The following is a 22,211-nucleotide window of genomic DNA, read 5'->3' as shown; positions in this document are numbered from 1 at the left end:
CTCCTCGGAAAGGATGAAATTACCAGTCGGCTCTGATTTGGAATGATAGTGTTTCATTGCTACATCGGCTAGAAAGTCTGATCGGTTGTGATCCATCTCCTGTGATCCCCACCGATCCCCTGATTGATGGTGATCGGTACCATGTTCACAGCAGAGAAGTTGCCAATAATGTGTGGTCACTGCCTGGTAAAGTCTAAAGGAGCGCTGGACATACACAATAGGGATGTGTCGGTCTATACTGCCGCTTTGGAGAATTTAAAGGGCATTTCCAGCTTTAATGAAACATTTTTCTGGGATCTACTTATGGTCTGAAATAACAAATATTCACATACTCACCATTTTACACTGCTCTACTGATTATTTGCAGCAGTCACATGTCGGTGCGGCACTTTAACGCTACAGCGATGTAACTAGACACTGCTGGGGTACCACGGGATATTCATAATATCCTGTGGAGGATTTAAAGAGGATCTGTCGCTTTTCCAGATATGCTTTGGTTAGTAAATACTTGTATTCCCCATGAAATAACAAATCTGAAACAGATTTTTCTTAGAACTCAGTATTGTGCCATTCCTCTGTTATTCCTCTTGGAAATATGCTTACATTGATGACGGCGTTATCATTCCCCTTGTCAATAGTTTGTTACCCTACGCAGTCTGACACGGTCAGCCATGATTGCACCATGTCAAAGTGTATGGGCACATGTCACCTTGACCAGGGAAATGCAAAAGCCAAACTTAATTTATTCATACATTTCTACAGGAAGAATAACAGAGGGACAGCAGAATGCAACATTTTTTTTTTTTTTTTTTTTAAATGCAACTGAATAAAAAATTTATGGAGAATACAAATAAACATGTCAGCAGAATAGAGAAGTCCTTTTTAAAAAGTTTGTATATATATATATATATTTTTTTTTATTTTAGACCAAAGCAGAACACAGAAAAAAAAAATAAAGCTGGAAAACCCTATAAACCCATTTAATTGTATAACACAAAAGTTCAGAAACTTTCTAATAAACTTCAACTAATCAAATTTTCAAGAACTCTGCTTGTTGTCAGTGAAAGGGGAACATTATTGTTTATATTTAGAGGCTTGACCCCGGCACCATGACGTACATGTATGTCATGGTGATCGCACTGGCACCGCTGTGATAGACAACTGGCTCCTGCTGTAATGGCTAAAAGACCATTAACCCCTTAAATGTTGTGGTCAACAGGGACAAAAAAATAAAAAAAGTTAACGTTTAATAAAGTTTGGTTAAAAAAAATAAAAAGTCACGCGTTCAAAAAACAAAAACCATAAACCCCTTTTTTTATATATACATATATATATATATATAAAAATACACATAGGGCCCCGCCCCATATAAAAAATTTAATAAATATTTACATTGTTTCTTTACGCCATGTACCGTGCAAACAATGAACTAAAATTAAATCTATCGAGACCTAATACTGATCACAGCTGAGTGTTTGTTCCCATTGTTTCCAGTCTACACAATCCTCTGTGAACAGAACGGTCTGGACCCCATCATTTTACCTGCACTGGTTCATTGTAGCAAAGAAAAGGAGAGAGATTTATGTTGCTGAATTAACTTTTGGCAGGTACTGAGTGTCCTAAAGGATAGGGAGTCTTAAGGGCAATACGCCCTGCACCTAGGGATGTGATCGGCAATCCTTGTTAGACTGAATGACGAATGTCTGAGAGCCATTTTCAGCCTGACCGGGAGCGCCAATCACAGCCGGACATGCAGGAGGCTCAGCTGAGCGCTGCTGAACCTCCGTTTCAGCATCGGTGGGAGTCTAAGCACCCGAACCACCACCGATCCAAACCACCACCGATCCAAACCACCACCGATCCAAACCACCACCGATCCAAACATTTGATAAAGTCGCTATGGCATATCAAAAGTTTGCAGAAAGTACAGATACTCTTACAGGGTGGATACGCTGCGTAAAAGCACACAGCGTATCTGCCCTGGTCATCTCAGGAAATTCCGTCCAAAAAGAACGCACCAAATGTTGGCGCAGTTTTTTGGCCGGAATGTCCGCTGCGTAAAACAGCACGTAAAAAATAAATAAAAATATTCATACTTACCCGTAGCCAAGGCAATGCGTCCCTCTGCCGGCCTGCAGCCCAGCCTCCTGGGATGACTATTCTTCCCATGTGACCACTGCAGCCTGTGATTGGCTGCAGCAGTCACATGGATGAATCATCATCCCAAAAGGCCGGTCTGGACGAAAATGCACAGAATTCCGGGTAAGCATAACTTTTTGTTTTTTTTTATGCGTTGCGATTTTTGCAGTGGAATCTCATCTTTTCCGACGCAAAAAATCACATCTGCTACTTGTTGTGGGTTTTACCTCCCCATTGAATTCAATAAGGAAAACCCGCAACAGAAAAGCAGCGATTCAGCAAACACAATTGACATGTTGCAAATTATTATTTGCTTATCATTAGCGCAGCGTGTGGAGGAGATTTGTTCAGATCTCGTCCACTCTGCTGCTACTGTGTTACGCTGCGGATTTTCCCCAACGAAATCCGTTGCAGAAAATCCGCAGTATTTATGCTACGTGTGAACCCGGCCTAAGACTCCCTACCAGCCGGATCTCCACATAGAGAATTGGTGTCTTACAAGAGCAGCTTCAACCAGAATCCTACTCTGTCCTGATGAGGAGCAATAACTCAGAAACCGTGCTGTCTACAGATGGAGGTCTCTGGTTTGGCTTTTAACCGGAGACCTGTTTTAAGCCTTTATAAAGGGTTGGACATTGACTTACAGAGTAGTTACTTATAGGTGGCACTAGTGAGACACCAGAGATTTCATCCTTCTAGAGAAGAACTACTTTATTTAATGTAACTAACTTTCAGAGGGTTGTCAGGACTGGATATAACTGTAGCAAACTGACTAGATCAAGATGGATTTGAATTTCAGCAACAGGATGTAAAAAAGAATGTTTCCATTCACTGACTGCAAGCAGACATTTTGAAAATAGTGAGGAGAAGTGTATGAGCTTCATGTCTGGATGTTTTGTCCAGTAAATGATATATTGTGTACAGGAACTCCTCTATATAAGCTTCTGGAAAAGAGACCTGGGACGTAGACAGCTCCACTGTGGTCAATGTAATGGGGTTGGGAGGGGGAGACAGGATGTAGTGTATATTAGGGAGGTGCCACCTGTCCAGATTTCAGCCTCCAGGCGTCATTTCTTAAAGTTTAGAACGCCCCATCTTCTACAAAAAGGAAAATCAGTAATTATCTGATCCCCAGAAGTCCAGGCCTGTTCTGTCTGCAGCCTAGTGCCCGGCTCCACCAGGTATTTCTATACATACATGCGGCCTGAGGCAAATCAATGCTCCAGCATTCTCCACATTCCTTCCATACAGGAGAACAGGTATATATAAGAAGACATTATTCATATCATCCACTATGTTTCAAGACACCAATGACAGAGGGTTCTGCTGTACATCACTCCACCAAAATTTAAAGGGAACACACTGTGTCCTACATGCAGACGGCAAGTGATAGAGCAGGAGGAGCGGAGCAGATTGATATATAGGTTTATGGAAAAAGATTCAGTATAACTTGACATTTATTCATCTAAATCTCTGCCCCCTCTGGGTTTATGAGTCCAGGGGGCGGTCCTACCATATACTAAAGGCTGTCAATCATTAAGTAGGACCGCCCCCAGAATTTTTCCTACAACACTCTATATGGATCTGCCCGGCTCCTCCTGCTCTATAACATGCTGCCCACAGAAGTTTACTTTAAAACCCCAGGAAATTAATAATTAGGAAAACAATAAAAGATTCTGATAGTCGTGCACCAAAATCAGAACGATCTTCTTCATCTGGCAGCTACCTAGTGTATATACACCTACCTCCTTCTGATCCAACTGAAGAGAAGACTTGATAAGATCCCGCAGGGCAGTGAGCTGCTTCTTCTCCTCATCCTGTGTCTGCTTTATCTACGAAACAATGATGTATACATATCAGATATTTCTCACATTTACTTATTGACGCAATAAAAATATGACAAATCATCTACTTGTTCAGGTCCATCTTCTATAATAAAAGTTCTATTTTTATATCTAGGTGGAAGTATTATAGTAGTTATATTCTTGTATATAGGAGCAGTATTATAGTAGTTATATTCTTGTATATAGGAGCAGTATTATAGTAGTTATATTCTTGTATATAGGGGGCAGTATTATAGTAGTTATATTCTTGTATATAGGGGGCAGTATTATAGTAGTTATATTCTTGTATATAGGGGCAGTATTATAGTAGTTATATTCTTGTATATAGGAGCAGTATTATAGTAGTTATATTCTTGTATATAGGGGGCAGTATTATAGTAGTTATATTCTTGTATATAGGGGGCAGTATTATAGTAGTTATATTCTTGTATATAGGGGGCAGTATTATAGTAGTTATATTCTTGTATATAGGGGCAGTATTATAGTAGTTATATTCTTGTATATAGGAGCAGTATTATAGTAGTTATATTCTTGTATATAGGGGGCAGTATTATAGTAGTTATATTCTTGTATATAGGGGGCAGTATTATAGTAGTTATATTCTTGTATATAGGGGCAGTATTATAGTAGTTATATTCTTGTATATAGGGGGCAGTATTATAGTAGTTATATTCTTGTATATAGGGGGCAGTATTATAGTAGTTATATTCTTGTATATAGGGGCAGTATTATAGTAGTTATATTCTTGTATATAGGGGGAAGTATTATAGTAGTTATATTCTTGTATATAGGAGTAGTATTATAGTAGTTATATTATTGTATATAGGGGTCAGTATTATAGTAGTTATATTCTTGTATATAGGGGCAGTATTATAGTAGTTATATTCTTGTATATAGGGGGCAGTATTATAGTAGTTATATTCTTGTATATAGGGGTAGTATTATAGTAGTTATATTCTTGTATATAGAGGGCAGTATTAGGGTATGTTCACACGGCCTATTTACGGACGTAAATCGGGCGTTTTTGCCCCGAATTACGCCCGAAAATAGCGCCTCAATAGCGCTGACAAACATCTGCCCATTGAAAGCAATGGGCAGACGTTTGTCTGTTCACACGAGGCGTAAATTTACGCGCCGCTGTCAAATAACGGCGCGTAAATAGACGCCCGCGTCAAAGAAGTGACCTGTCACTTCTTTGGCCGTAATTGGAGCCGTTCTTCATTCACTCCAATGAATAGCAGCGCCAATTACGGCCGTAATTGACGCGGCGTTCAAGCGCCTGCACATGCCGGTACGGCTGAAATTACGGGGATGTTTTCAGGCTGAAACATCCCCGTAATTTCAGCCGTTACGGACCCCCGCCGTGTGAACATACCCTTATAGTAGTTATATTCTTGTATATAGGGGTAGTATTATAGTAGTTATATTCTTGTATATAGGAGGCAGTATTATAGTAGTTATATTCTTGTATATAGGGGGCAGTATTATAGTAGTTATATTCTTGTATATAGGAGGCAATATTATAGTAGTTATATTCTTGTATATAGGGGCAGTATTATAGTAGTTATATTCTTGTATATAGGAGCAGTATTATAGTAGTTATATTCTTGTATGTAGGGGCAGTATTATAGTAGTTATATTATTGTATATTGGGGGCAGTATTATAGTAGTTATATTCTTGTATATAGGAGCAGTATTATAGTAGTTATATTCTTGCACATAGGGGCAGTATTATAGTAGTTATATTCTTGTATATAGAGGGCAGTATTATAGTAGTTATATTCTTGTACATAGGGGGCAGTATTATAGTAGTTATATTCTTGTCTATAGGAGCAGTATTATAGTAGTTATATTCTTGTATAAAGGGGCAGTATTATAGTAGTTATATTCTTGTATATAGGGGCAGTATTATAGTAGTTATATTCTTGTACATAGGGGGCATTATTATAGTAGTTATATTCTTGTATATAGGAGCAGTATTATAGTAGTTATATTCTTGTACATAGGAGGCAGTATTATAGGAGTTATATTCTTGTATATAGGGGCAGTATTATAGTAGTTATATTCTTCTATATAGGAGGCAGTATTATAGTAGTTATATTCATGTATATAGGGAGCAGTATTATAGTAGTTATATTCTTGTATATAGGAGCAGTATTATAGTAGTTATATTCTTGTATATAGGAGCAGTATTATAGTAGTTATATTCTTGCACATAGGGGCAGTATTATAGTAGTTATATTCTTGTATATCGGAGCCAGTGTTATAGTAGTTATATTCTTGTATATAGGGAGCAGTATTATAGTAGTTATATTCTTGTATATAGGAGCAGTATTATAGTAGTTATATTCTTGTATATAGGGGGCAGTATTATAGTAGTTATATTCTTGTATATAGGAGCAGTATTATAGTAGTTATATTCTTGTATATAGGGGGTCAGTATTATAGTAGTTATATTCTTGTATATAGGGGGCAGTATTATAGTAGTTATATTCTTGTATATAGGGAGCTGTATTATAGTAGTTATATTCTTGTATATATAGGAGCAGTATTATAGTAGTTATATTCTTGTATATAGGGGGTCAGTATTATAGTAGTTATATTCTTGTATATAGGGGGCAGTATTATAGTAGTTATATTCTTGTATATAGGGAGCTGTATTATAGTAGTTATATTCTTGTATATATGGAGCTGTATTATAGTAGTTATATTCTTGTATATAGGGGTCAGTATTATAGTAGTTATATTCTTGTATATAGGGGGCAGTATAATAGTAGTTATATTCTTGTATATATGGAGCTGTATTATAGTAGTTATATTCTTGTATATAGGAGCAGTATTATAGTAGTTATATTCTTGTATATAGGGGGCAGTATTATAGTAGTTATATTCTTGTATATAGGGGCAGTATTATAGTAGTTATATTCTTGTATATCGGAGCCAGTGTTATAGTAGTTATATTCTTGTATATAGAAGGCAGTATTATAGTAGTTATATTCTTGTATATAGGAGCAGTATTATAGTAGTTATATTCTTGTATATAGGGGGCAGTATTATAGTAGTTATATTCTTGTATATAGGGGCGGTATTATAGTAGTTATATTCTTGTATATAGGGGCAGTATTATAGTAGTTATATTCTTGTATATAGGGGGCAGTATTATAGTAGATATATTCTTGTATACAGGAGGCAGTATTATAGTAGTTATATTCTTGTATATAGGGAGCAGTATTATAGTAGCTATATTCTTGTATATAGGGGGCAGTATTATAGTAGTTATATTCTTGTATATAGGGGCAGTATTATCGTAGTTATATTCTTGTATATAGGGGGCAGTATTATAGTATATTCTTGTACATAGGGGGCAGTATTATAGTAGATATATTCTCGTATATAGGAGCAGTATTATATTCGTAATATTCTTGTACATAGGGGTACTATTATAGTAGTTATATTCTTGTATATAGGGGCAGTATTATAGTAGTTATATTCCTGTATATAGGGAGCAGTATTATAGTAGTTATATTCTTGTATATAGGGGCAGTATTATAGTAGTTATATTCCTGTATATAGGAGGCAGTAATATAGTAGTTATATTCTTGCATATAGGGGGCAGTATTATAGTAGTTATATTCTTGTATATAGGGGGCAGTATTATAGTAGTTATATTCTTGTATATAGGGGCAGTATTATAGTAGTTATATTCTTGTATATAGGAGCAGTATTATAGTAGCTATATTCTTACATATAGGGGGCAGTATTATAGTAGTTATATTCTTGTATATAGGGGCAGTATTATAGTAGTTATATTCTTATACATAGGAGCAGTATTATAGTAGTTATATTCTTGTATATAGGGGCAGTATTATAGTAGCTATATTCTTGTATATAGGGGCAGTATTATAGTAGTTATATTCTTGTATATAGGAGCAGTATTATAGTAGTTATATTCTTGTATATAGGAGCAGTATTATAGTAGTTATATTCTTGTATATAGAGGCAGTGTTATAGTGGTTATATTCTTGCATATAGGGGGCAGTATTATAGTAGTTATATTCTTGCATATAGGGGGCAGTATTATAGTAGTTATATTCTTGTATATAGAGGAGGTGTTATAGCGGTTATATTCTTGTATATAGGAGGCAGTATTACAGTAGTTATATTTGTGTACATAGGGGGCAGTATTACAATAGTTATATTCTTATCCATAGGGGGCAGTATTACAGTAGTTATATTCTTGTATATAGGAGCAGTATTATAGTAGTTATATTCTTGTATATAGGGGCAGTATTATAGTAGTTATATTCTTGTATATAGGAGCAGTATTATAGTAGTTATATTCTTGTATATAGGGGCAGTATTATAGTAGTTATATTCTTGTATATAGGAGCAGTATTATAGTAGTTATATTCTTGTATATAGGTGCAGTATTATAGTAGTTATATTCTTATATATAGGGGCAGTATTATAGTAGTTATATTCTTGTATATAGGGGCAGTATTACAGTAGTTATATTCTTGTACATAGGGGGCAGTATTCTAGTAGTTATATTCTTGTGTATAGGGGCAGTATTATAGTAGTTATATTCTTGTATATAGGGGCAGTATTATAGTAGTTATATTCTTGTATATAGGAGCAGTATTATAGTAGTTATATTCTTGTATATAGGGGCAGTATTATAGTAGTTATATTCTTGTATATAGGAGCAGTATTATAGTAGTTATATTCTTGTATATAGGTGCAGTATTATGGTAGTTATATTCTTATATATAGGGGCAGTATTATAGTAGTTATATTCTTGTATATAGGGGCAGTATTACAGTAGTTATATTCTTGTACATAGGGGGCAGTATTCTAGTAGTTATATTCTTGTGTATAGGGGCAGTATTATAGTAGTTATATTCTTGTATATAGGGGCAGTATTATAGTAGTTATATTCTTGTATATAGGAGCAGTATTATAGTAGTTATATTCTTGTATATAGGGGGCAGTATTATAGTAGTTATATTCTTGTATATAGGAGCAGTATTATAGTAGTTATATTCTTGTATATAGGGGGCAGTATTACAGTAGTTATATTCTTGTGTACATAGGGGGCAGTATTATAGTAGTTATACTCTTGTACATAGGGGCAGTATTATAGTAGTTATATTCTTGTATATAGGAGCAGTATTACAGTAGTTATATTCTTGTGTACATAGGGGGCAGTATTATAGTAGTTATACTCTTGTACATAGGGGCAGTATTATAGTAGTTATATTCTTGTATATAGGAGCAGTATTACAGTAGTTATATTCTTGTATATAGGAGCAGTATTATAGTAGTTATATTCTTGTATATAGGGGGCAGTATTATAGTAGTTATATTCTTGTATATAGGAGCAGTGTTATAGTGGTTATATTCTTGCATATAGGGGGCAGTATTATAGTAGTTATATTCTTGCATATAGGGGGCAGTATTATAGTAGTTATATTCTTGTATATAGAGGAGGTGTTATAGCGGTTATATTCTTGTATATAGGAGGCAGTATTACAGTAGTTATATTTGTGTACATAGGGGGCAGTATTACAATAGTTATATTCTTATCCATAGGGGGCAGTATTACAGTAGTTATATTCTTGTATATAGGAGCAGTATTATAGTAGTTATATTCTTGTATATAGGGGCAGTATTATAGTAGTTATATTCTTGTATATAGGAGCAGTATTATAGTAGTTATATTCTTGTATATAGGGGCAGTATTATAGTAGTTATATTCTTGTATATAGGAGCAGTATTATAGTAGTTATATTCTTGTATATAGGTGCAGTATTATAGTAGTTATATTCTTATATATAGGGGCAGTATTATAGTAGTTATATTCTTGTATATAGGGGCAGTATTACAGTAGTTATATTCTTGTACATAGGGGGCAGTATTCTAGTAGTTATATTCTTGTGTATAGGGGCAGTATTATAGTAGTTATATTCTTGTATATAGGGGCAGTATTATAGTAGTTATATTCTTGTATATAGGAGCAGTATTATAGTAGTTATATTCTTGTATATAGGGGCAGTATTATAGTAGTTATATTCTTGTATATAGGAGCAGTATTATAGTAGTTATATTCTTGTATATAGGTGCAGTATTATGGTAGTTATATTCTTATATATAGGGGCAGTATTATAGTAGTTATATTCTTGTATATAGGGGCAGTATTACAGTAGTTATATTCTTGTACATAGGGGGCAGTATTCTAGTAGTTATATTCTTGTGTATAGGGGCAGTATTATAGTAGTTATATTCTTGTATATAGGGGCAGTATTATAGTAGTTATATTCTTGTATATAGGAGCAGTATTATAGTAGTTATATTCTTGTATATAGGGGGCAGTATTATAGTAGTTATATTCTTGTATATAGGAGCAGTATTATAGTAGTTATATTCTTGTATATAGGGGGCAGTATTACAGTAGTTATATTCTTGTGTACATAGGGGGCAGTATTATAGTAGTTATACTCTTGTACATAGGGGCAGTATTATAGTAGTTATATTCTTGTATATAGGAGCAGTATTATAGTAGTTATATTCTTGTATATAGGGGGCAGTATTACAGTAGTTATATTCTTGTGTACATAGGGGGCAGTATTATAGTAGTTATACTCTTGTACATAGGGGCAGTATTATAGTAGTTATATTCTTGTATATAGGGGGCAGTATTATAGTAGTTATATTCTTGTATATAGGGGGTAGTATTATAGTAGTTATATTCTTGTATATAGGAGCAGTATTATAGTAGTTATATTCTTGTATATAGGAGCAGTATTATAGTAGTTATATTCTTGTATATAGGAGCAGTATTATAGTAGTTATATTCTTGTATATAGGGGCAGTATTACAGTAGTTATATTCTTGTATATAGGGGCAGTATTATAGTAGTTATATTCTTGTATATAGGAGGCAGTATTATAGTAGTTATATTCTTGTATATAGGGGCAGTATTATAGTAGTTATATTCTTGTATATAGGGGGCAGTATTATAGTAGTTATATTCTTGTATATAGGGGGCAGTATTATAGTAGTTATATTCTTGTATATAGGAGCAGTATTATAGTAGTTATATTCTTGTATATAGGGGCAGTATTACAGTAGTTATATTCTTGTACATAGGTGGCAGTGTTATAGTAGTTATATTCTCAGTTCCAAATATAAAAACAATTGTGAAATAAATCCTATATTACAGAAAGTTGTATCAATCAGTTGCTATGATTTATTAACACTTCTGCTTGCACTAATGCCAGGGAGTCACCAAGAACTTCACAATTAAAGAGCCAGTCCATTGTTTTGTCTTTGTTCTCTTTGATATACACAGTGGTCTAGATAACAAGCTAGGTAAGATCATACATTGGGAGCTATACATTTCCCAACTAAAATCAAAAGTAAAAAAATAAAAATCGACCTATTATGTGAAACTGTTAAAAATTCTATTCAGCTGATTCTTAGTTCTCTCGGTTTCAAAATCCTTTTGTTGACCTTGTATGTCATTGTAATGGAACGGGGCACCGCTTATCTCCCAGTGAAACAATGGAATCGGGCAAATAAAATCTGTCTTTATTTCCTCTTCAATGGTGGGAATCCCTTAATGAAGCTATAAACATTAAATAATATCTCGGTGGCCAGTAGTCAACCTCATCTACAATTAGTTGGCCTTGCATGGTCATTTTAATAATGTGAGGCACCGCTTATCTCCCATGGAGACAATGACATCACGAAGATAAGATCAAAACTATTTAATTCATATTTTCCTGTAATTACAGCCAACAAGATATTTACCAAATTATAAGAATCCTTCAACAACATGAATGTAATGTCTCTGTGCAGCGACCCACCTGCCGGGGGTAACCTACCACGTCCATACTACTTACATTGTATAAATCAGCAGCCAGCTTCTCGATGTACTGCTTCAGCTTATCTGCAGTTTTCAGGCCGTCCTGGAAGAAACTGAGAAGAAAGATTATTCTCAATAATATGAAACACAAATGTTAACCTGCTCTTTAATTTGACGGCGCCGCATGTACAGTCAGGGTTGAGTGGAGGGGTAAATGACAGCCTAAGGCGCCGCCTCGCTACAGGCGGGAGGGGGGGGGGGGGGGGGTAAGACGCAATTTTCTTGTGATAATACTTTGCAGACGCCTGTGGAGAACGGGTATCTGACCACTATATGGTCATTGTGTAGCGGTGTTAGTGGTTTATATTGGTCTTTGTATAGTGGTAGCGTACGCCTGTCCCTGACTGTAAGAGCAAGTGTACGCCTGTCCCTGACTGTAAGAGCAAGTGTACGCCTGTCCCTGACTGTAAGAGCAAGTGTACGCCTGTCCCTGACTGTAAGAGCAAGTGTACGCCTGTCCCTGACTGTAAGAGCAAGTGTACGCCTGTCCCTGACTGTAAGAGCTAGTGTACGCCTGTCCCTGACTGTAAGAGCAAGTGTACGCCTGTCCCTGACTGTAAGAGCAAGTGTACGCCTGTCCCTGACTGTAAGAGCAAGTGTACGCCTGTCCCTGACTGTAAGAGCAAGTGTACGCCTGTCCCTGACTGTAAGAGCTAGTGTACGCCTGTCCCTGACTGTAAGAGCGAGTGTACGCCTGTCCCTGACTGTAAGAGCGAGTGTACGTCTCTCCCGGACTGTAAAAGCGAGTGTGCGCCTGTCCAGGACTGTAAGAGTAAGTGTAAGAGTAAGTGTACGCCTGTCCCTGACTGTAAGAGCAAGCCTGCGCCTGTCCCTGACTGTAAGAGCAAGCCTGCGCCTGTCCCTGACTGTAAGAGCAAGCCTGCGCCTGTCCCTGACTGTAAGAGCAAGCCTGCGCCTGTCCCTGACTGTAAGAGCAAGCCTGCGCCTGTCCCTGACTGTAAGAGCAAGCCTGCGCCTGTCCCTGACTGTAAGAGCAAGCCTGCGCCTGTCCCTGACTGTAAGAGCAAGCCTGCGCCTGTCCCTGACTGCAAGAGCAAGTGTATACCTATCCCTGAACGTAAGAGCAAGTGTACGCCTGTCCCTAATTGAAAGAGCAAGTGTACGCCTGTCCCTGACAAAGAGTGAGTGTACAACTGTCCCTAATTAATAGAGTGAGTGTAAGTCTGTGACTGTAAAGGTACTATTATACGGCCCGATAGAGGCCGTGTAAACGAGCGCCGATCAACGAGACAGTTCGTTGATCGGCGCTCGTTTGCTCCTATCCCACGGAGCAATGATTGGATACGTATAGGGACGAACGCTCATTACTACGATTGCTGGTCCCTATACATTTCCATGATGTCGGCAGCGCATGTCCCTGATTACCCACCAATATGTGCTGCCGACAACGATGATTTTTAATTCTGCATAAAAGAGCAGATCAGCCGATGAACGAGCGTTTGCTGGTTCATCGGCTGATCGTTGCCCTTATTACACGGGGCAATGATCTGGAACGAGCGATCATATGAACACTTGTCTGCCCGATCATTGGCCCGTGTAATAGGGCCATAAGACGGAGTGTACGCCTGTGAGTGTGTGATTAGGTGTTTCTGTGTTCCACTTTTATTTCTCTTATTACGTGGACGGTGTGAATTACATATTTAAGGGACTAGTTAGGGGAACGTCCAATCAAAGCAAAATATGCCCAAAAATATTAATAAATTCTAATATATATAAAATAAGTAATCTAAGCAAAATACTTGAGACCTCTGAGCAGTTTTTGATTTGGCTTTAACCATTATTAATATTAATTTGCCATTTATATTTCTTACAATTTTTTTAGCATATTTGCGCAGGAGTTGCAGCCACAAGAACCCCCGGAGGACATACTCACTTGCACTGCGCGTGGTAATACTTGATCAGATTCTGCAGGAGGTCCACGCCCTTCTTTGTCTTGATTTCATTAACTTTAATAAGATACTGTGAAAAGACAAAATCGAGCGGTGAGGAGATAATTGCACCTTGTCCGTGTGGGGTATTCAGCGCTGTGTATCGGTGCGGGGGACGAGCGGCTAATTAAATAATCCCGCCTGTGTTATTATCTTAATATCAGACATCCAGCTCGTGCTGCCATACATTCTGGTAGAGGAGGGGATGTTATATTCTACGTTATTCTACTTACATACTACACGGTACGCACCGGTAATGTGTTTTAACATGTTTCCCGCTTTGGCGCACTCAATACGACTACATATTCTAAGGTTGCCACTCATGTGATATTACATTTACCCCGCAACTGCTAGATCCACAGCGATCAGCTGATCACCAGGGCGGCTTGCTAGTGAGTAGGGGTTGTCCAGATGGGACAGTCCCTATAAGTCCCAGGTTTGCCATCAAGTTCTTCTGGGAAATCTTGATCCTACTAATGGGGGGTATGGAAGGGCTTGTCTGCACAGTCTGATTCTCCCCGGATTTACAGGGGCTGTGTACTGGCAGCGTTACAATCTCACCTCACACATCTGTAGCTGGAACAGTCTCCTCTCTTTCTCCATTTCTTCAGCGATCTCAGCCCCCGTTATCTCCGTCCGGATCATTCCATGTTGTTTCGCATGCTCCCGCTTCTCCTTTTCGATTTTGGTGCTAAAAATCAAAGCGAACAAGTGTCAGTTTTCTAAGAAGCCTGGAGAAATAGATTGGCAAAGACTGCGGTCCACAGCAGCGCTCCACTATGGCGCGGTGGTTTCCAGCTTGCGGCTCTCCTTGGTGGAACAGGAGCAGCACCAGTGATCAACCTCCACTATTGTGATTCCCACAGCACCCCCAGTGGCCAAAAAAAGCAAATGAGCAAAACTTCTTTGAGGCCATTTTCATACTTGACCATATTAGCGCAGCACCATTGCCAGCCCCCCAAACAACTGGAGTCACTCAGTACCCTTTCTTTAAACCATGGCCAAGAAATTTTGCAAAGACCCAGCTCATCTGCACATTACACAGACAGCCCTATTGATCTCAATGATCGCCATGCACGGCTTCAAATCCCCAAATGGGCGATTGCTGTAGGGTCTAGAACAGTCAGACATCCCGCACTGAGATCATCGTCGTAGGAGCGGTTATATGGTAAGGGGGGTAATCACTTTAAAGTGCAGCTCTAGGAAACAATTTACGAGTTTTTGAAGAAAAGTAACAGCATGGTGCCGCAAAAAAACGGAACGTGTCCTATGACACCCCATTCTCTGCGGTACAATAATACTGCAGCCAGAAGACAGAGAAAACGCCAAGTGCGGCCTGCCATACAACCCCACCGCAGGCTTCACAGTGAACGGTCATTGCCTCCATGTCGGTGTGTTACAACGTCAGCACCAAGTTACTCAATACGGCGTTAAAATGACTTACAATTTGGTTTCATAGTCTTTCCAGGCCTTGTCAAATGGCTTTTTGAGATCCTTGAAAGAGAAGAAAGCACAGAAAGACATGTAGTGAACAGGATGCAAGACTTCTGAGCAGAAAAGTAACACAGAAAAAAAACATTGTAATGTATAGTGCAAACATATTACATGGTGCTGTGCAATGTTACCCCTGCTTGTTCAGTGTCTGCACAGAACCCGCTCTGGTGATTTGCATTCTGAAAAGTGTCATCTTTACACCAGGCACCGTACAGTGATCTAATGTAGGAAAAACTAACTGTCCCTCTGCATTATAGGAGCTAGCTCAGCCAAGCCAAAGCTGTATCTGATAACAAGCTTGCTGACTGTTTCCAATAACAAACAGCAGAATTGTAAACACCGCTCTGGAGTATAATACAGGATGTAACTCAGGATCAGTACAGGATAAGTAATGTAATGTATGTACACAGTGACTCCACCAGCAGAATAGTGAGTGCAGCTCTGGCGTATAATACAGAATGTAGCTCAGGATCAGTAATGTAATGTATGTACACAGTGACTCCACCAGCAGAATAGTGAGTACAGCTCTGGAGTATAATACAGGATGTAACTCAGGATCAGTACAGGATAAGTAATGTAATGTATGTACACAGTGACTCCACCAGCAGAATAGTGAGTGCAGCTCTGGAGTATAATACAGGATGTAACTCAGGATCAGTACAGGATAAGTAATGTAATGTATGTACACAGTGACTGCACCAGCAGAATAGTGAGTGCAGCTCTGGAGTATAATACAGGATATAACTCAGGATCAGTACAGGATAAGTAATGTAATGTATGTACACAGTGACTCCACCAGCAGAATAGTGAGTGCAGCTCTGGAGTATAATACAGGATGTAACTCAGGATCAGTACAAGATAAAAAAAAATGCAAAGTATGTACAATGTGACGTAACTTTTACTTATCGTTTACGTATCTAGAGTAACAACACGTATTGTACCCCATTCACAACCAGAGTTGCATTTAGACTTCCCATGGTTTCCTGTTAACTGTCAGGTTACACAGCCTCCTAGATTTTTCCTGCTGTTTCAGTATCTGTACAGCATGCTCTGTTGTATATGTGATATTTACTATAGGAAATTCACAGCCTTAAAACTAATATCTCCCTCCCCACAATGGAAAAACCCAGAATGCCGTGTACTTTGGGACCTCAGTTAAGCTGCCTGTCCGCACAATTCTAAAAATTCCACGCAGATGCTCACAGAACACTGAATGCAGCTCTGGGTGTGACTAGAGAATCAGACATTGCATATAGATTTAAAATGCAAAATGATGTTTAAATACAGAGCTAAGCTTTAAAGTACAAAGACAACAATGAGGCAACATCTAATATAATCATTTAGTTACAGTGTGTCTAAAAAAGGAAGACAAAGCCACAGAGGAATCCCACACCGACACGAACAGCTCATCACTTACCCCCTTTACTCCTTTCAGGTCACCTTTAAGAAGTGAATCCAGTGTAAAGATGACATTGTGGCTTAATCCCTGGAGCTAAAAAAATATATAAAAAGAACAAATCAGAAAAAATGCACCCAAAACATAAAAATGGACAAATATCAATAGGAAAAATTAATGAAATATGAAAAAAAATATCTTGAAACGTAATTTTTTTTCCTTACGTTTACAATATTGTCAAATTTGACACAGATATTGCGCCATGACGCCTTATTAGAAACCTCATACTATGTCCGCCAGCACGACCCCTCAGACCCCATAAATAGTATAATGAAAAGTTCTGCAACTTTGTAATATATTTTATTCTTTCATTCTGTGACTTTTTAAAGATCTCTGCTTGCTATCAGTGAATAAGACCTTTCACTGGTTACATCCAGAGGCTGAAAACCTGTAGACCCTCTGGCAGTTGAGCGTTTGCTACAAATGTATCCAGTCTAGACAATCTATTGTGTTACAAAGGCTGGACCCCAGACTGATACATTTAGTCTGCACTGATACATTGTAGCAAAGTATAAAGATGGGAGTGAGATTTGTGCTGCTGCAGTATTTAGCTCACAAAGGGCTGCCTAGACTAGATACAATTGTAGCAAACCCTCAGCTGCGAGAAGTATTAGGTCTGTACAGGTTTTTTTAGCCTCTGGGTATAAACAAGGACCATGAAAATAGAATGATACACTAAGGTGGCCATGGTCATCCCGATTGTGGATGGTACCTTTACTGCTATTTAGAGACTTTCACCATTACTGGCCCCTTTAAGACGATGACCTGTTTAAGATGCCCTAATAATAGTGAACTAGCGGGTTTTCAATGATTTTACATAGATTGCCTGTCCTTACGAGAGGTCATCAATGTGTGATCGGAGAGGGTACCATACCCAGTACCACCACCAATCAGCAAAACGTGATGCTCACTGGGGTACAGCGCCCCCTTCACAACAGCGTCCATATGTGTTTGACTGTGTCGGGTTCTGCAATAAAGGGGGCGCTGCGCTCCAGTTAGCATCGATTCATTCTGTTTATTGGTAGGGGTCCCAGGGGTGGCACCACCACCATTCATACATACATACATCTTAAGAATAGGCCAATAATGTAAAATCTCAGAAGACCCCTTTAATGTCCCCCAAAGAACATTTCAGGGTATGTCCTCCCATTTGTCAGCTCTCTCGGCCATTCAGCAGATCTGAGAAGGGTCACATACTTTCAGCCCTCTAAGAATCAGGAAAAGTTCTGGGCTCTGTGATTGGCACTTTAAAGGGTCATTGATTGGGTGCAGTAGCGCCCCCTAGTTCAGCTTTTACGGGAAGCGATACTCATGTCCAAATCTAAACAGAACGTGGTTCCCTTTAAACTTATCACACAATGTAAGTGGTAACATAAGACGTGTTCTCTCATCGCTTACCAGGTTCTTGAGAAGTGTTGACAGCTCCTTGGTGAGAGTGGAAAACTTCACAAACGCGGTGCCTAAATCTGCGTTATCACGGCTTAAGAAATTGCTCCCGAATTTATCTAAAGCCTGCGCGTAGGTCTCGTCATTCTGGACATGATCTGCAGAAGAAAGAATGAGAACGTCTTACATAAACTCTCACCAATCAAACCTTTCTTTGTGACTATGACAGTGTCACAGGGACGTTCTCGTCTTGACTCCCTGGCGCGGAGAAAAGCGGAGATCAGCGGTCTCTTCACTGAATCAGGCGACGTCTGCACTGGGGCTGCATACAGAATACGTAAGAGCTTCCCCGAGACAACAGAAATAGTAAAGCTCTGCTCACACAACCGTCATGGCTAGGATTCTTAATGGAAGAAAACGGTCTCTCTACTGCCACCTTTAAGCAATTATCATGTAAGTCATTGACTTACACAGTAGTCACCTATAGGTGGCAGTAGAGAGAGAACATTTACTTCCTTCTGGAGAACTATTTTGCATACTTTTCCCCAGAAGACTTTTTAAGGGCGTGTACACACTGAGTTTTTTGCCATGTTTTTTGACGCGGAAACCGCGCCAAAAAAAATCCGAAAACGCCAACCATTGATTTCAAGGGGAGGCATTTTTTCCCCCGCGAGCGGTTTTTAAAAAGCAGCGATATGCCCTATATTCGGGCGTTTACTTCTCTGAGCGTTTTTTACCGCGGCGCTCAAAGGCCGCGACCGAAAAACACAGCAAAAAACGCGGCAAACGGCATGCAGGTCAATTTTGAACCAGATTTTTCTGCCTGCAAAAAAACTCAGTGTGAATAGGGCTTTAGACTCCCTCACTAGCTGGATCTCAGCCCTTGGAAGTTCTGGTTTTCCTTGCGGATTCTTAACAGAGTCATGACGACAATGACGAATAAAAACGGATCCCATTAAATAATATATTTTTTTGTTGGGTTTCTGACGTTTTTGATGGGAAGAGTAGCAGTGCAAATTACTTTACCGGAAACCGAACGGAACCCAGCACCAGTGTGAACAGAGCCTGACAAGGGAAACGCCACAATCAGTATAAAAAATGCAAAAAAGAAAAACTATTTCCATAGTACATAGTGCAGGAAAATAAGATGATAAGCAGCAGGAGAGGATTGTGCTGATCTTGTGGGAGGCAGTGACCAATTCCGTCAAGTGGACTAATAGCAGAAAGCACACAGGAACCCAGCAGCACAGAGTATTTCAGGAGATGAGAGAGCTGACCTTGTGGATGGACAGGGCCATGCTGTGAGTAGGGGAATGGAGACCACATACTGACAATTAAAGAAGCAGGGTCTCCAGCAGCACAGGGTATTGTAGCAGAGAAGCAATATCATGGTCTTATATAGTGTACCTTTATATGTATTGCCATCATACACTTAATTTGCTTTAGTTGTTAACTCATACAGATCTGAGATTAAAAAACGTGAAAGGAGTATGGTTCCTTAGCAGCACAGAGTATTTCAGGAGATGGGTGTGCCGATCATGTAGGGGCAGCGACCTGTCCAGGGTTGCATGTGACAGGGGCAGCGTCATGACGTGAGGAATGCAATGGAAACTAGATGGAGGTCACAGACTGATGGTGGAAGGAGCAGAGGTCCCCAGCAGCACAGAGTATTTAATTAGAGTGCGATGATCATGTGGAAGGCAGTGAATAGTCCACTCAAGTGATTGTTATTGAAAACAGGGTTAGATGCGATTGTGGATGTGTCGAGGTAGTGAATGTAAACAAGTGGAAGGTTACAGACTGATAGCAGAAGACCAGGGTCCACAGCAGCACACAGTGTTTCAGGAAAGGAGCGTGCCAATTGACAATAGAGTAGTAACATGTGGCTCTTATGAAGTCTACCACCAGGCTTTCATCGGGATGTCAGATTTCAGCAGGGTGAGGCTATAGGGGGTGCGGAGGTAGCATTCACACCCGCACCCTCATAAGAAGACACCAGTATTATAAATGGCAGGTGGGGGGCCCGGTTACAGATTTTTAATTGGGGCCCAAGACGTTTTACCTCTGGATTCCTGTCTCCGTCCAACTGGTCTTCAAACCAGTGAATATGAGAACCTCGCTGTCTGCAGACCCCCTGGAGGATAACCTGCCCCACGTGAAGTAATTACTAATCGTGGGGTCCATAGTCTTCATCTGATCCTGCAATTATAACGCTTCTGGTTGTATGATTTAGGCCGCTGTCCAACCGTTGACTCTCCTGATATGGCGGATTTGCTTGCAGAACGCGTGTTGTGTAGTAGAAGCGCGTTCTGTCAGCATATGGCCGTAATCTATTATTTAACAAATATCTTGGCACCTGCCCAAGGACTCCCAACGAGCCAACAAGTAAATGCAGTTTTTTCTTTTCTGTTGCTGAATAATTACATTGTGGAAGACTCGGAGCTATTTATACAATAATCTTCCTCCTGCAAAGTGTAATCAACCTTGTACTGTAACATCCCAAATCTCCAATGTACGGATAATATCATCGCCTGAGAACTGCTGCAGCGTCTCCGTTACATTCTTTGGAAAAAAATAAAAAAAAATCAATGGATATTCTTTGTTGTTTTTTCTTTTCTAAACCTCGCTCTGGCTGTAAGGCAACTGGCTGCAACAGAAGCCCTCCCCCACTGCTCTGTCAGCAATAAAAAAAATTAATCGTATGTCCCGACCGATTCTATGCTCAACCCCATAGATATCTGGCAGCCCAAAAAAATGGGAGAGACCAAGTACCTGTGTTTTTTTGCAAGATTTCTACAAGACTGTGTCGGTCTGCAGGATTTTAAGATTGATTTCTAGGTTTAGTTTCCCTCAGGCCCTGTTTACACAGAGTCTTTTGGTTCTTCTGTTTTTGAGGCGGAAACCGTGTCGTAAACTGTGCCAAAATCCGCCTCCCATTGATTTCAATGGCCGCGGCCGAAAAACGCAGCAAAAAACGCGGCAAGTTATCTGCCGGTAGGTCAAAAATCGCCCGAAAAACGCCTGAAATTGCCTCCCATTGATTTCAATGAGAGGCGGAGGCGTTTTTTTTTCCAAGAAAACTCTCACGGGAAAAAGAAGCGTCATGCCCTTTCTTCAGGTGTTTCCATTTCTGACCTCCAAATGACATCAATGAGAGGCAGAGAAAGCGGTTTTCGCTGCAGTTCTTTGCCCGCAGCACTCGATGGTCAAAATCTGCCTCAAAATTCCTGAAGGATCTTCAGATCTCCAAATGCAAATGTGTCCAAAGCGGAAAACTCCAGTAAAATATGTTTATAGCGATCACAGATCTGTTTTTGTGATAGACAGTTCTGCGGGTGAGAGTAATAAGTTTAAATGTTATTCTAAAATGAATGAGCAACCAGTGTAGTGACTGGCACAGTGTGGAGGCATTGGTGTAGTTGTCTAGTGTAGTGACTGGCACAATGTATAGGCATTAGTGTAGCGGTCCAGTGTAGTGACTGGCACAGGGTAGAGGCATTGGTGTAGGGGTCCAGTGTAGTGACTGGCACAGGGTAGAGGCATTGGTGTAGCGGTCCAGTGTAGTGACTGGCACAATGTATAGGCATTAGTGTAGCGGTCCAGTGTAGTGACTGGCACAGGGTAGAGGCATTGGTGTAGGGGTCCAGTGTAGTGACTGGCACAGGGTAGAGGCATTGGTGTAGCGGTCCAGTGTAGTGACTGGCACAATGTATAGGCATTAGTGTAGCGGTCCAGTGTAGTGACTGGCACAGGGTAGAGGCATTGGTGTAGCGGTCCAGTGTAGTGACTGGCACAGGGTAGAGGCATTGGTGTAGCGGTCCAGTGTAGTGACTGGCACAGTGTAGAGGCATTGGTGTAGCGGTCCAGTGTAGTGACTGGCACAGGGTAGAGGCATTGGTGTAGTGGTCCAGTGTAGTGACTGGCACAGGGTAGAGGCATTGGTGTAACGGTCCAGTGTAGTGACTGGCACTGGGTAGAGGCATTGGTGTAGCGGTCCAGTGTAGTGACTGGCAGAG

The 22,211-nt window shown here is 39.6% G+C and overlaps 1 protein-coding gene across 3 annotated transcripts in view; it reads right to left on the bottom strand.

The window, feature by feature from the left end:
* The window catches only part of ASAP1 (ArfGAP with SH3 domain, ankyrin repeat and PH domain 1), a 239,949-nt gene that overhangs the window by 56,634 nt on the left and 161,104 nt on the right, over positions 1-22,211 (bottom strand). For all 3 annotated transcript variants that reach the window (XM_075825722.1, XM_075825724.1, XM_075825723.1), the window contains 7 exons: positions 18,208-18,353; positions 16,771-16,845; positions 15,304-15,353; positions 14,421-14,550; positions 13,805-13,890; positions 11,888-11,963; positions 3,885-3,971 (listed from right to left, as the gene is read on the bottom strand). In XM_075825722.1, coding sequence (XP_075681837.1) covers positions 3,885-3,971; positions 11,888-11,963; positions 13,805-13,890; positions 14,421-14,550; positions 15,304-15,353; positions 16,771-16,845; positions 18,208-18,353 — 650 coding nt within the window. The remainder of the gene's footprint in view (positions 1-3,884; positions 3,972-11,887; positions 11,964-13,804; positions 13,891-14,420; positions 14,551-15,303; positions 15,354-16,770; positions 16,846-18,207; positions 18,354-22,211) is intronic.

This window comes from Rhinoderma darwinii, chromosome 5 (assembly GCF_050947455.1).
Source record: "Rhinoderma darwinii isolate aRhiDar2 chromosome 5, aRhiDar2.hap1, whole genome shotgun sequence".
Classification (NCBI taxonomy): Eukaryota; Metazoa; Chordata; class Amphibia; order Anura; family Rhinodermatidae; genus Rhinoderma; species Rhinoderma darwinii.
Note: the sequence above shows the minus strand (reverse complement) of the source record. Positions and strands in the feature narration are given on the sequence as shown.